This window comes from Bicyclus anynana, chromosome 1, assembly GCF_947172395.1.
Source record: "Bicyclus anynana chromosome 1, ilBicAnyn1.1, whole genome shotgun sequence".
Taxonomy (NCBI): Eukaryota; Metazoa; Arthropoda; class Insecta; order Lepidoptera; family Nymphalidae; genus Bicyclus; species Bicyclus anynana.
In genome coordinates, this window is record NC_069083.1 from 5731401 (window position 1) to 5746366 (window position 14966).

At 36.4% G+C, this 14966-nt stretch overlaps 1 protein-coding gene across 10 annotated transcripts in view; it reads left to right on the top strand.

Moving 5' to 3' along the window:
• Positions 1 to 14966, top strand: part of LOC112057725 (low-density lipoprotein receptor) — a 313316-nt gene that overhangs the window by 265880 nt on the left and 32470 nt on the right. For 7 of the 10 annotated variants that reach the window (XR_008250937.1, XM_052882344.1, XM_052882313.1 and 4 more), the window contains exons 3-6: positions 5365 to 5487; positions 9562 to 9684; positions 12705 to 12931; positions 14216 to 14483. Coding sequence is in view for 9 of the 10 variants with exons in the window: in XM_052882344.1 (XP_052738304.1) it covers positions 5365 to 5487; positions 9562 to 9684; positions 12705 to 12931; positions 14216 to 14483 (741 nt within the window). In the remaining variant the exon portion in view is untranslated. Of the gene's footprint in view, positions 1 to 5364; positions 5488 to 8505; positions 8626 to 9561; positions 9685 to 12704; positions 12932 to 14215; positions 14484 to 14966 lie in introns of all 10 variants that reach the window. The other 3 variants (XM_052882318.1, XM_052882299.1, XM_052882341.1) reach the window with 1 other exon arrangement.

Here is a 14966-nt window from a genome sequence, read left to right on the forward strand (position 1 = left end):
TGTTCTTACTACTATTTTATAAAAAGTGCCGCTAAGCAATGACCGATAGCCTTTCAGGATCTAAGTGGATAACAACATCAATAGCTATCGGCGGTTGTAGCTTCAAGCAATTTCGTCTGACCAATTTTTGTTGCTATTCGATGTCAAAGTGATTTCACCCGACGAAAAGACATCTAAGGAACGAACTTATCGCAAGGGGTAGCTAAGAGCCGCTATCTTATCATTTGAAAGAAACTTGTATCGGTCTAAGCGCTTGGATTACTTTCGTCGCTCAGAATTGGTATTGATGATTCATTATTTTGTATTGAACATATTAATGGTTTATCTATAAACCGAAGTTCTTAGTCAGAGCTGACGCAGGTTCGTATTTAAAATTGTATTTGCTGGTGTAAACAATAACAAAGTGTGACTAACACTATTGTTATTTATTTTAAAAATACTTAGAAGGACTTTTTGTGGGTACGGGGAAGTAGGTACTGTCAGTGCCTCTATCTACATGTCTACCGCCGAACAAGCTTTGCTGTAGCCTCAAGATTGTTAGGGGCGTATAATTAAACTAGCGGACGCCCGCGACTTCGTCCGCGTGGAAATTAGTTTTTCACAAATCCCTCGGGATCCATGGATTTTTCCGAGATAAAAAGTAGCCTATGTGTTAATCCAGGCTACTTTTAATATATTTTAACACCAAATTTCAACTTATTCGGTTCAGTAGTCGAGGCGTGAAAGAGTAACAAACATTCATATCATCAAAATCATCAGTGTCGCAAATCTCGGGAAACCATGGATTTTTTCGGGATAAAAAGTAGCATATGTGTTAATCCAGAAAAAAATCTATTTCCATTCCAAATTTCAGCCAAATCGCTTCAGTAGTAGCAGCGTTAAAGAGTAACAATCATCCAAACAAACATACATCGAAACATCCATACAAACTTTCGCGTTTATAATATTGGTAGCATACCTACTGACCTTTTTTATTTCAAAAAAATTAAGTCAATATTGTTGGGAATTTGATGGTGGCACATCCCCGTGCCTCGGAAAGCACGTCAACGGTTATCGTCGTTAACATCTGATAATGATCGTTATTTACTCAAAAACATTATCATTATATACTAGCATACCCAATCAAGCTTCGCTTTGACTTTTGTGCAAACATCCTCGAACTTCAACGAACATTTTAAAAAAAGAATTGGCCAGATTGGTGCAGGCGTTGTTGAGTTATGCGCTTACCAACGCATTTTGCGATTCATTTTTATATTATAAAAGATATATTAACTGATATGAATATGTAGACTTCAAGGCCATAATATGTATTCTAATAATGCGTGTTACAGTAATTCGCAGTCCGGTGATAAAAATTAACCCGATTTTCAATAGGTTATACTTTATTTTGTGATAAAGATACTGAATGAGACACTTTAATGAACCGCGTTTACAGAGGTTACCTTCATTTTGAAAATGTTGTGTCAGCAAGTAACTTCATTACTTAGTTGCTGACTTTCATAAAATGATCAATACTGAAGTAACTTTTAGACTTGCTGGAATGTAAATATTATTGTACCATAAGACGGTATACGCGGGGTAAATTAATTCAAGGATATCTCAATATTTATTTAAGTAAGCTTAGGCACAGGTTATTCACAACATTCATATTTTTAGGCCAATAGGCCAATAGTCCACCACACACAAACTTTTGCCTTAATATAACTAATAATATTATAATATTATTGTGATATGGGTCATAATACAATTAATTTAGATGTCTACTAATTTTTGTGCTAGAAATCTATCATCATTATAAACCCATATTCGGCTCACTGCTGAGCCAGTCCACCACGCGGGCCAAATGCAGATTGGCAGACTACACACACGATTTTACTCGAGATTAACACACAGGCTACTTTTCATCCTGGAAAAATCCATAGTTCCCGAGTGATTTGTGAAAAACTGAATTCCACGCGGACGAAGCCGCGGGCGTTCGCTAGTTTATTATAGTTTGAAGATCGTCAGGTTAAGCTTTATGATCAATGCTACTTGATAGAGCAAAACTTCGTACCTCTAGATATATTAGGTAACTAAGTACTAACTCCGAAGTTCCGACATCCCACCGGCATTTAGCGTGGAAGCAAACTTACTTTGTAAACGAATGAAAAGATAAACTTCACATAGTTTGGCATGTGCTCGTTTGCAAGAAGCTTTATTTTTAGTTAAACTAAAATATTCAGTGCAGCTACAAGGCAAACAAAAAATAAATACCTGGCTAGCTTCTAGAGGTGCAATATCTAAGTACAGTAAATGTTTGCAGGTAATTTGCATTTATTATGAAGATCATAAGCCCAGCTTAATACACGGACCGTATCAGGCTCTGTGTGTACTCCACCTATTCTGTCTACACGTACTTATACATTAAGACAGCCTCAGGTTCAGATCTGACTGGTGCGAGGTTTCGGCCGTGGCTAGTCATCGATTTAGCGTCCCGGTAGGTACGATGTTGTGTAGAAACCGAAAAGTGTGTGGATTTTCATCCTTCTTCTAACAAGTTACCCCGCTTCCATCTTAGATTGCATCACCTTTTACCATCAGGTGAGACTGTAGTCAAGGGCACTTGTAAGTAATTAAAAAACAAAACAAAATAGTCCACCTAGTCTGGCTACATGTGTAGCAGTGGTATGCGCGGTGGATTTACTGGACGGCGGTTCTAGGTTCATCCCCAGCTGGGCCGATTGAGGTTTTCTTAATTGGTTCAGGTCTGGCTGGTAGGAGACTTCGGCCGTCGCTAGTTATCACCCTAACGACAAAGATGTACCGTCAAGTGATTTAGCGTTCCGATACGATGTCGTGTATATACTAAAATGGCTGTGGATTTACATACTACGCCTAACAATTTAGCCCGCTTCCATCTTATATTGCATTATCTTTTACCAACAGGTGAGACTAGTCAAGGACTAACTTGTAAAAAAAAATACCTGGCTAGCTTCTAGAGGTGCTAGCTAGTGTGTGTAGGCATTCAATTACTTACCACAGTTTAATAAAAAGAAGTTACACAAATACTGACAGCGGGTATTTCTTAGTCACTGTGACAAATCACTGTTACGGATGACGTAATTGCACTAAAAATGATCAAGATCGACCGTGTTCTTTATTCAAAGTCTCTGGAAATTTAACAAAGGTTGTAACTCAATAAACTTGTTCATTCTAAAGTAGTCTCTATTATATTCAAAATAAGGTTTTAAGTCAATTGGGGAGTAGGCGCTTAGGCGTCGCGCGGCGCTCACGTGCAAGTTACCGTGACGTAAGCGGCGGCGCCGAAGCGTCGCGCAGAATTCAAGGAGGTAGTGCATTAAATGTTAGCAGTTCATTTGCATTTGTTATGAAGATGATACGCCCAGCTTAACACACGGACCGTATCAGGCTCAGTGTAAATGTTCTAAATGTTCTACATGGTTATTGCACACATAGAAACATTTCTCAGGTAAAGTAATTTCTGAAATTCTAAGACGTTCATCTCCAACTCCTAAAGGTAGGATTAGCACGTAATTATCTAAAAAGAAAAGGCGACAGAATCTGTTTGCCTTTTTGTGAACGACGATGAATGAAAATTTTCTAAATGAAGCTTATTTTCTCTTTAGCTTTGTAGAAAAATTACTACTCTAAAAGTAATTTCGGAAATACGGAAAATTCTGTATTTTTAGAAGAAAAAACATACTGAATAATTTGTTAATCAAGTATTATTTTTTAACCTCCGAAAATTTTCAGTCTGTCTGTAGCACCATAGCTTCTGAACGTATAAAGCGATTTCAATTTAGTTTTGGTATTAAAGGTATGTTGTGCGAGTATTCTTAGACATGTTTGATGAAAATCGGTTGAGCCGTTTAAAAGTAGTGGGATGTGAAATTGAGGAAGAATAACGGAATATCTACAAATATACTCGAGTGGGAACTCAAATGAAAGCGCACTGAAAGAGAATATTTAATGACTTGATCGAGAATGTAATTAATTTAAAAGTAAAAATAAAATATGTTATTGAAGTTTATACCTACGCACTAAATAATTTATCAACTGATCTGGCTATGCCTAAAAATCATAAAACATCTTAAAGTTTACACTGAAAAAACAAGTGTCGAAAACATGTCATATTCTTTTGAAATAAAATATACAAAGGGGTAATATTTTTTACCTAGATATAAAAATAACAATCCCAAAGAAAGGTGGGTGAAAGGCGAGGATTCTTACTGAGCTTGTTTTGTACGAGCAACGCGTTATACGATATAGCAATCTCTGGCGGTATACTCAAATTTATTACACGGGTTACTGTAAAAGGGCTACGCACCCGGCATTCGGGTGATATTATTCGGAGGGTGTACGTTTTGCCTACAAATTGCTCGTCGGTGCGTGCGAATCACTTCAAGATAAGGCGGCTAATATACTTCAACATTGTTCTAAGCAAGGCAGAAGTCGTAAAAAAAGTATATTTACAAGTTTATTTCATGAATTTACAAGCATCTGCAAAACTCTGCCATCTTTAACAGCTACAATTTCTATATTTCACGTGATATTTAGCGAAAACCGATATTTTTTTAAGTCCGTGTGTACTTTTGTCTTCCATTAGTGTACCTCTTAACCTACTAAAGAATATCTGCAAGCTTCAAGATCTAGGGAATGGAATAAAACAAGACAATACATAATGCTTTCTAATGCTTTGTTATTTCTTATATCGAATCATAAGTGCTTAAATGTTTCGTGACATTTAACAGACTAATCGTGTTCATCCTGCGGCGAGACTATTTTGACATAATCATTGACGTACATCAACTAGCAGACGCCCACGACTTTGTCCACGTGGAAAACGATGTGAACATTGTTGAAACAATGACAGAGGTGAAACTCTCTCTTGTATCGCTCAAACACTTGCTAGCCTAAGCGCTCTATATATGTTTTGTGCTAACTAATGATAAAAGTCGCATACAATTAAAAACCATTGCGTAGTTTTAAAGATCTAAGCGTACAGACGGCGACTTTGGTTTATATTACGAAGATGAACATTGTTTATATTATTCGCATCACGAATGTTATTCGTGACTTTAATTCTAAGTTTTCGGCTAATTATTATCACCGTTAACTAATAACATTACCTGACGTTTCAGAACTGCTTGTAAACTAAGCCAAATTTAAATAAATGTTTAACTTTGACTTTTGACTTTGACTTCTTTGTGCGTAAGTCTGGTAAATATTGCAAATGGCCGTTTAATGTGTCTGATTGTTCAACGTTGCATATCCTACGCTAGAAAAAGTCTGAAAATTTTCAAAATTCGACTATTTATTTGTGAATATTTTCAATTAACATTTTGTATTTTTTGTTCTTTGCAGAAAGTCGCACGTGCACCGCTTCTGAATTCCGATGCAAAACCGGACGTTGTATACCGACCCTATGGCGTTGCGACAACGAGAAAGACTGCTCCGACGGCTCCGACGAAGATCCAACCACTTGCAGTAAGTGACCATCATAATTTCATCATTAACTATGATTTAACTTTATTTATATATTTTCATTACTGTTGCTATAGAAGAATGGAGCCTTCTGATACAGGAGTACTTACAACTCTTAAAATAAGACTCCAGCTTGTAATAATCGTTACCGATTTATGTTACCGAGATAAACCTTCCTAGACTTCCACTGCAGGACATAGGTCTCTTGTTGATTTCCAAACACTACCGTCCTGAGCCGCATTCATACAGCGGCACCCTGTTACTCTTACCCGGATGATATCATCGGTCCAACCAACATTGCGCTTTACCATAGGAGTTCGCCGTTCCAGCTTCTTGCGACCCCAAAGTCCCTCGGCTCTTTGATATGTGTGTGTGCCCCGTCCTTTGCCACCTCAGTTTCGCAACTGCTTGCGCTATATCGGTGACTTATTCTTCTTCTGCGGATCTCCTCATTTCTGATTTCATCACGCAGAAGTACCTACTCCAACTAAACGTCGCTACATTGCCCGCTGGGTGATTATAAGCCTTGAATCTTCTCATTTCTGATTCCATCAAGCAGAAGTACCTACTCTAAGGTCGCTATGTTTCCGCCTGAGTGATTCTGAGCTTATGAGGGCCATAGTTAGCGAAGTTTACCAACGTGTTAGTTTCAAAGTAAACTACAACGAATGAAGACGTCTAATAGTTCCAAACAATTTTCCGTGGACACTTATTATTCCCCAAAAAACAATTATCTAGCGATTTATGTAGAAAGTTTTAAGGTAGCACGTTGTCCTTAGCGGGGCTTCCGACGTGGATTAAAATCTTAATTACTCTTCGGAAGTTTCCCGGATTAATATTATAATCTTTGCCCTTTCGTCTACCTTCTTTCAGTTATGAATTGTATATTAGAATTATAATTCGATATGTACTACGATAACGTACCTAACTACGCATATTGTAAACTGTTTTTATTTTTAAAATATGCGCAATTCACACAAATTATAAAACATTATTCAACTAGGTAAGAGAAAGAAGATACGTAAGTACAAGTACATATCCATTTAAATTTAAAAAGCTTAGTTCTTACTGTGTCAACTGTCACCATATAGTTGCCAACGGAAGAAAACCTCACAACTGCGAACATTTGCGGTACAACTAGATCAGGCAACATTTCAATAAAGTCAAGAACTACAGTTAAATTTTGTCAGTATTTATAATTATTGACTAAACACGAGTACAGTTTATAAACGATCGGTCAATCTCAATTTCAACCGACATTCTCTTTTCCACCAATAAGAATACACATAAAAAGCTTGTGGGATTTAAGGTTTCATTTCAGTGGGAGGGTCGTTCCGACCGACGGCCGCAACTTTGTACACTTAACTCCAATGTAAGTCGACCCAACATATAATGGAAAATCCTTTTATATGTGCCAGGACACAATGTTTTGTACTAGCGTTATAAAATAAATATAAATCGCTCGGGCAATTGACACTCAGTTAACTGTAGCTATCAAAGGATAATACCCACTAACACTGAAATTGATATCTGTGAAGACCTTTTGTCGATTAAGGTGTATTCGTGTTGTTAAGCCAATATCTTGTTTGGGCATACAATACGTTTTTATTAGCGAAGTAATGTTCGAATCTTGTATTTATGGTATTTATGATACAATTTTTAGTTTAGTACTCATATTAGGTAGATAGTAGATTCATTATTTATGAATTAATCTCGTAATTTTGTAAGGTCATCAATATTTAAATTACTGGTTGTTAGGACATCCAAATAAACTGATAAAATATAAGTTAGCCAAAGTTATATTTCTATAAAGCAAAGAATAAATAAATTGTAAATAATGTAAAAATGAGAATTTTATAAATGAAGGTACTAAAGCTTTTAAACTTTTAGCGTAGGCTCGTACCTATTTAAATGAAATTGAAAAAATCAAAATCGTCAATCGTTTATTGCAAGTACTTTTGAAACATCAAGTTTGATTATTGTTCGTACCACCAGTTCGAAAAGCCGGTACTGCTGAGAAGAACTGAAGATAAACTCAATAAAAACTCTTATAAAATCATCCTTTAGAACGTTCATTATCTTAATATCATAAAATAATTTTACTTATTTACGTGAAGAAGAAAAAGAAAGAAAGAAGAAAGAAAGAAGAAAGAAAGAAAAAACATTTATTTAAAAAATTGTGCCATACACCACAATGCCTAAGTAAGCACTATTGTTGTGTCTGATGCTTCAACCACCTGATCAATTGAAAATCAAAACTAAAGTAGTTGAAGCATCAAAAACCACTTCGTTATGTTTGGCACAACCTTGAAAAAAGGTAACAGCTCAGCATTGTGCCGCATAAACCAAGCAAAGTACTTGGCCAAGCGGCGCTGATTTTCAGCTGCTACCTCGATCCAGGTGACACCACGGATATACATAGCCACAGTGACAATATGCTATATTATTACCTTTAAATTAAAAACAAACAACCTTGAATTAATATGCTAAATAATAGGACTACGAAATTAAGAAAACCGATCCAATTGCCTCCAATCGTTCTATTTCTCAAAATCAAGGAAGATGTTGTCTATGCTCAGCAAGAAACCATAAAGGTGCGCGTAATTGAAAGGGTTAATATCGCGATATAAGCCAAAGGAACGATAAATTTATTTATAGAACGGATTTAGTTTCACGATGTAATGATGTTAAGCCCCTTCAGTTTACTTAATTTATTAGAAGCGACGCGACATGTACCAACGTCGTGCTGGAAATAAGGACCATTTAGTACCCTTAATTACGTTACTCTCCTTACTTAGCATAAGCATTTAGTAATTTATATTAGGATAATTATAATACTTGGCAAGGCAGTCTAACTTTATTTTTAATCAGAACTTTCATCTGCTCATTTGTTAAGCTAAAATCTTAGCCTATCTTGATAGGTGGAGTAAAACAGCAAACAACTTGCCAATTTTTAATAAATATTTATGTTTCAAATATAAAATATAATGAAATTAGATTTAATCATATTATATTATGTAGAATCACAACGAACTTGTCCGCAACACAGTTTTGTGTGTGTGGACGGGTCTTGCATACCCGGCTCGTGGCATTGCGACGATACCCCGGACTGCACCGACGGCTCAGACGAGCACGACTGTGGTAAGAAAACTGTTGAGCTGCCCTGGCATGCAGCATGGGCTATCATTGGCTTTGGGAATCCAAAATTTCGGGACACGCTATAAGTCACGAAGCTCTCATTCGGGTTGTCATCAAAGTTCACTCTACGTCGAGCGTGATGTCGGCAATTCGCTAAGCGTTGAAAATTCTTTCGAGCGGTGAAAAATCAGCATCTTTTTAGAGAGAGAGAGAGCACTCGCTCCAAACGAGGTTTCGCAGCAAAAAAGTTCCAGAAAAGAATAATGCAATTAAAATTTAGGAGGCCGCCACAAACAGAGTAAAACGGAAGTCAAATTAAAAATTGAGGGGTCGTAAAATTTACTTTAAGAGACCGAGCGTTTACTTCGTTCACTAAAGTTTTTTTTTTGGATACGTACCTACTCCTTTTCGCTGGAAATCTAGGGAAAATTAATTAACGCAAAGTTAATTTATACTCGCCTTTGTTCTTGTAAAAGATATTTTCGTAAGTTAATTATTATTTTAACTACTGTGGAACGTACGTTTCATGAAAAATATTTATATGAGAATTTCAATTTGCTACCTACACGTTTTAAACGCTCTCTCACACTGGATCTTTTTTGTAACTTACCTATTTATGTGAAGATACTCTTATTCCAACAGTATGGGTTAACAAACTTAACCCGCTTGTCTGAATATGTTTGCTTTCCACAATACGCAATCAAGTTGTGGTTACATACAACACTATGTAGCAGAAATAGTTATTACACATTTATGTTCATGCAAATAGTAGACACTCGTTAAATATACGAACATGATCAAACCAAGGGAATTCAATGAATACCTACTTTAATGGCAGAAATAAAATCCTGTATATTGGTAGTATCATTGGACTGTGTATTGATTCAAATCATGTCCATTGCCGCTTTACTGAATATCATGCATGGCTTGTATCTACAGAAGTGGAGGCGTGCGGTCCTGAAGAGTTCACTTGCAGAGGAAAAAGGGGTGAATGCGTGCCCCTCACTTGGATGTGTGACGACAACGTGGATTGTTCGGATGGGTCCGATGAAAAAGCATGCAGTAAGGGTATCCTCATTACATAAAGACTAACACCATTTTCACCTATACCTAAGGCACGATAACGCATGATCCGTGACTTTAATACTAACTACAATCAAAGCTATCTCAACATGTTTCAAGTTGTATTATCTTTGGTTTGTAAATTTACTAATATGTGTGGTTTCTTTCTAATTTCTTTTTTTTTTTAACCAACATTACTTTTTTCTTCCTATATACTCTTTTAATGCATAGGTATACATAATACGCAAGTGTATTTTCTTAATTATTCGTGTTTTGTTTTTTATATATTACACGCTTCTAAATGAAGTCAATAATTAATAATCATTGCCCTTCCTTTTGGCTTCACCGTAGACGGGTAAAAATAGCTGTATGATGTAGAATACATTAACCTCGCAAAGAAGAAAGTTATCTCAGACCATCTCGACACCTAATTTACCTATTTTCTAATGTATGTAAGTATTATATTATATTTTAATCTCGGTATCGAGACAAGCAAATGCAATCTTTATTTTATTGAAAAGCTGAAACATTTAATAACAAAAAGTCTACAAGTAAGTAGGTAGGATACGTAAAATGGGAGCTATAACCCGGGTGTCTCGACGATTGTGGGGTGTTAAACCTCTCCCGCCTTCATATTACATCCGTTCGATCAAAACTGTTTGCTTTCTCGACCACGATGAGGAATCATATTTATCAGAATCGATTCTCACTTTATCTTTAGGTGAATATGATGTTTTATCTATTAAGGTGAAAATGCACTTACTCACTACTATTCTGCTATTACTATAAAGCTTACTTAGTGCTAATGATATTCGTACTATCTGCTAAATTAAATTGATGTTTTTTGTGCATACAAATGACTATACTTTGACTTTCTTCCTTCGTCTAGCCAAGCAACTGACAAGTTACACATCAATTCTCTTTTTACAATCGCCAACTTCGAAAACTAAAAAAATGTATGGGAATGACATCCGATTGATAGATTGATCACGTGACCTATCGATGACAATTGACGCATGTCATCCACTACATTTTTTACTTTTCGAAACATTAGCGTTTGTTGAAAGAGACTCGGCCTGTAGTTACGATTAGATAATGAAGAAAAACGAAATATCGTATAGTATAGTAAAATATAGGTATAGAAATTTTTTACTGTTTATTTCGTACGAGTAGATCGTCTCGAATATGCTTATAATATTAGCTTTCACGGTTTTCACTTAGACGTCTTGCAAAGCACAAAGAATATAAATAATATGAATATTTATCAAGCCTTTCACTGCCATCTAGTGGGTATCTTGAACAACATACCGCGCAATAGTCGGCTAGTTTGTAAAACTCTCAAGGACTGACAACTGACCTCACGGGAAATCAGAAGTTCTACAGCTGTAGCGGTACACAGCTAGTTATAATTCATCACTGGTTAGCATTTGCTAATAAGCAGATATGTCTTTACTGTAATGTACACAATGCACAATGCATGTATACTAAAGCCATATTCGATGTGCACTATTTAACAACAAACAAATTAAAAGTGAGGGTATAAATCGCTAGTCATTTCACACCTAATAATAATAGTTATAATTAACTTGTTCTTTAATAAAATGAAAATGAATTAGATTAATAAGCTTAGAACCTTGAAGAAAAATATATAGGTAGGTGATATAATATTTTGAATAACATTTAATATAAAAGTAAAACATAAATTAAAATAAATAAGTTATGAAATGACATAAACTTTCTACCTTCATTTCTTATTTATTTGTTGGTAGTGCACATCGAGAATGACTGTAGTGCAGTTACAAGCATTCCTAAAATAATAATCAAGTGTTAAATCAAAATTCAACTGAAACTATCATTTAGGAATTGCGTGAGTAATAACTGAATAATTTCAGCTGGTAAAGTTATCATGGGTGAAGGCTATAACAGAACTACGTGGGTTAAACCACGGGGGGTATGTTAGTATCATGATAAGATTTAAATTCCCATGGTGCGTTTACTTAAATTCCCAGGGTGCGTTAATTTAAATTCCCAGGGTGCGTTTATTTAAGTACTGCGAAACATTAAAGTCGTCGTGCAACCCATTTTAATTTTCTTACATGAAGTCGACCATCTGTGACAGACGACAGTGCAGTGGTGACACGTAATTCCAGTAGAGAAAATCCTTTGGAGAATTTTTCAACGGCACGTATTTTTAAAATAAAATCGACGCAGAAATTCAAATATATTAAAGTACCTAACGTCAGTTTTAATTTACCTACGAGTCTGCCGTTATTAAATTTTACTGTTTTATTTTTGAAATACTTCATAGTGAAGTTTATTTAATAACGTAGGTATCTACCAACGTATTTCACAGAATCACCGTGGGATGCCAGTTAGTTGGCACAAAGAAATTTAATTAAACTGAAGGAATAGACAGGACAATTTAAAATACAAAAAGAAATTTGTTCAAAGAAAACACTTGGATTTATTGAGTAGTTCTTAATTAAATTCATTGTGGTTATTATAAAGGTCACAAGTTCTGAACCGGTATTGTTCGACAAAATGATTGCAACCATTCTTTTTTTTTTGCTTTTTCTCATTACAGTTTTGTCGGGTAATTCTTATTTTTCTCCTCCATTACTTGGCCACTTATAGCTTGCCTGAGGAATGTTTTAATCATGCCTGCACCCTTTCAGCTTGTGCTTTTCTTGGATTATTAGTTTCTTTGTTAGAAATAATGTTTCTCCGGGTCTTTGCAATGGTAAGTAATATTAGCAGCTTATACTTTGTTGTGTTTAAAAAAATCTTGCGTTGTCTTCTAATTTAACACTAACTTTTATGGATTACAATCTTACATGTTTTTAAAGAAGCGATGCAATTAAGTGTGATGGCGCGTTAACTTAGAATGGATACAATTATAGGCGATGAGTTCGTCAACAAGTGTAAAATAGCGGAATTGCACCTTTTCTTTTTTAGCGCGCTATATCTCAAACTGCATCATCATATAATGTGTGTTATAAAACATTGACCTTTGTAATTAGATGAAACATGTCGATCGGACGAGTTCACGTGCGGAAACAGCAAATGTATACAGCAGCGGTGGGTGTGCGACGGTGATGATGACTGCGGAGACGGCACCGACGAGGTCAAGTGTCCAGCACCCACATGCCAACCGCACACACACTTCACATGCGCGGATGGACATTGTGTGACTGCGCGGTGGAGGTGCGACGGGGACATTGACTGCCCTGATGGAAGTGATGAGACGGTGAGAATAAACTTTTAAAGCCCCGAGCCTACGACGCTTCGAGAAAATTCGCCGATTCTCGAAGCGAATGTCACGTGGACTTCAATATCTTGACTTCGGAGCAGCGATGAGTTTAAATATCCAGCTCCTTCGTGCCAGCCGTACTCATACTTCACCTGCATTGTGTGTGTGTGTGTGTGTGGAGGTGCGACTGAGATATTGACTCTGATAGAAGTGATGAAATGGTAAGAATACGCTTTTAACACGTTCATAGTCTGAGTGAGCACATCGTGGGCTCACGAGAGTATCTCCTCACAAGTCCGAGCCCACATACTATATGAAGTTCTTTTGAATTTTCTTCTGTTAACTCGATGGGACTTATGGTGGTAAGATTACTTTGTATGTGGACTGTCAACGTATTAATGCCCCAATACATTACTCGCTACGACGCTTCAACGATGCCCTCAAGGAAGTTCGCCGAAGTTCGAAACGAATGTCCACTCATTCATGCAACGTAGCGAGAAACCCAGTAGGTATTTCGGAGTCCGCGTATTGAACAACATGGACGTTCTTGCTGTTGGTATCATAAAGGAAAAACTTTATTTTCATATGATAGAGTCACACACTGCTATAAAACTTTATAAGTGCAATTCAAGTAATATCACCTCAAAATTTAACTATCAAAAACATATAAACCTAAGCAAGTTAAAGCACCGAGGTTCACCGCCAGTCAATAACCATTTAATTTATCTAACTCGATTTCTAGTCGACCAACCTCTAGTTGACAACTCACAAAATAAATTTAGCAAGCGACGTAAAAGTTACGAACTATAAACGATTTTCAAGCGAAGTAACAGGTGCTCTGAATTAGTTTCACGAGTAAATGTTGTCAATATGAAGCGATATTATGCTGGAATTTTGTTCAAGATAAAGATTATTTAGTAGAGTCTTGCTCACGTTTTTTCACGTTAAATAATTACCAAAAATAAGTAAGTTGCTAATTCGATATTTTGTCAATAATCTTCTAACTTCTTTGATGGTAACATTTCTTGGATATTGGATAGAAGCAGGCGTTACTTTGCAGAAGTTCATCATGATCATGCGCGTTCACTCTACAACGTGCATGTTGTAGAGTCAACGCGCATGATAGCAAAATAAATAAATCATTATATAATCAATCGTGGTAACATTTCTGTCACACTCTTCATTAAAATTGGTTTCATCGTACACACCATTAATTTGACCGTTGCAATTAAGTTTTCAATTTTCTTTTAAATTGATGTACAAAATATTTTGGATTTTCAGAAATGTCCCACCCCGCCGAAGGTGATATCGCCATGCATCGCCACAGAGTTCGAATGCAAAGATCGCATGACATGCGTGCACAGGGCGTGGGTGTGCGACGGTGACCGGGACTGTCCCGACGGTGGTGACGAAGCCCCGGAGATCTGCCACGGAAACCACACCTGCAGGATAGACCAGTTCCAGTGCAAGGATCACAGTTGCATCCCAGGAGCATTCTATTGCAACGGAGACAAAGAATGTCCGGACGGCAGTGATGAAGTTAACTGCAGTAAGTTATAATATTCTATGTCAAGTCTCATTCCCTTAGGGTTAGGCATAGAACAAGTTCACTTGCTACATATATCATATCATTGCTTCTTTCATTCTCATCAATCATTTCATACAACGGTTTAGGATACTCTTGACTTGGCCTTTATTGAGAATATCCTGGATTTGCCGTGACTTTTCCTTTCCAAAGTTTACAATAACCCTCGCCTTTTAAATTCTTTTGTCAGTCTCCTTTCGTTCATCCTCTCTAGGTACTCAAACTTTCTCAGCATAGTTTTCTTGACTTTAGTCACTACATCTACTTTTATACCAGATTTATTCTGTGCATCTTTAACTATACCAGGGCAGAAGAATTTATCTTTTAACTCAGGGAACTTAATAATTTGATGTCTGTTAATACACAAATACCGTTTATAAAGCACGTATTTACATCAATATGGAAGTCAATATAATTAAACCTGAATTTTAAACAGTTAGATAACGT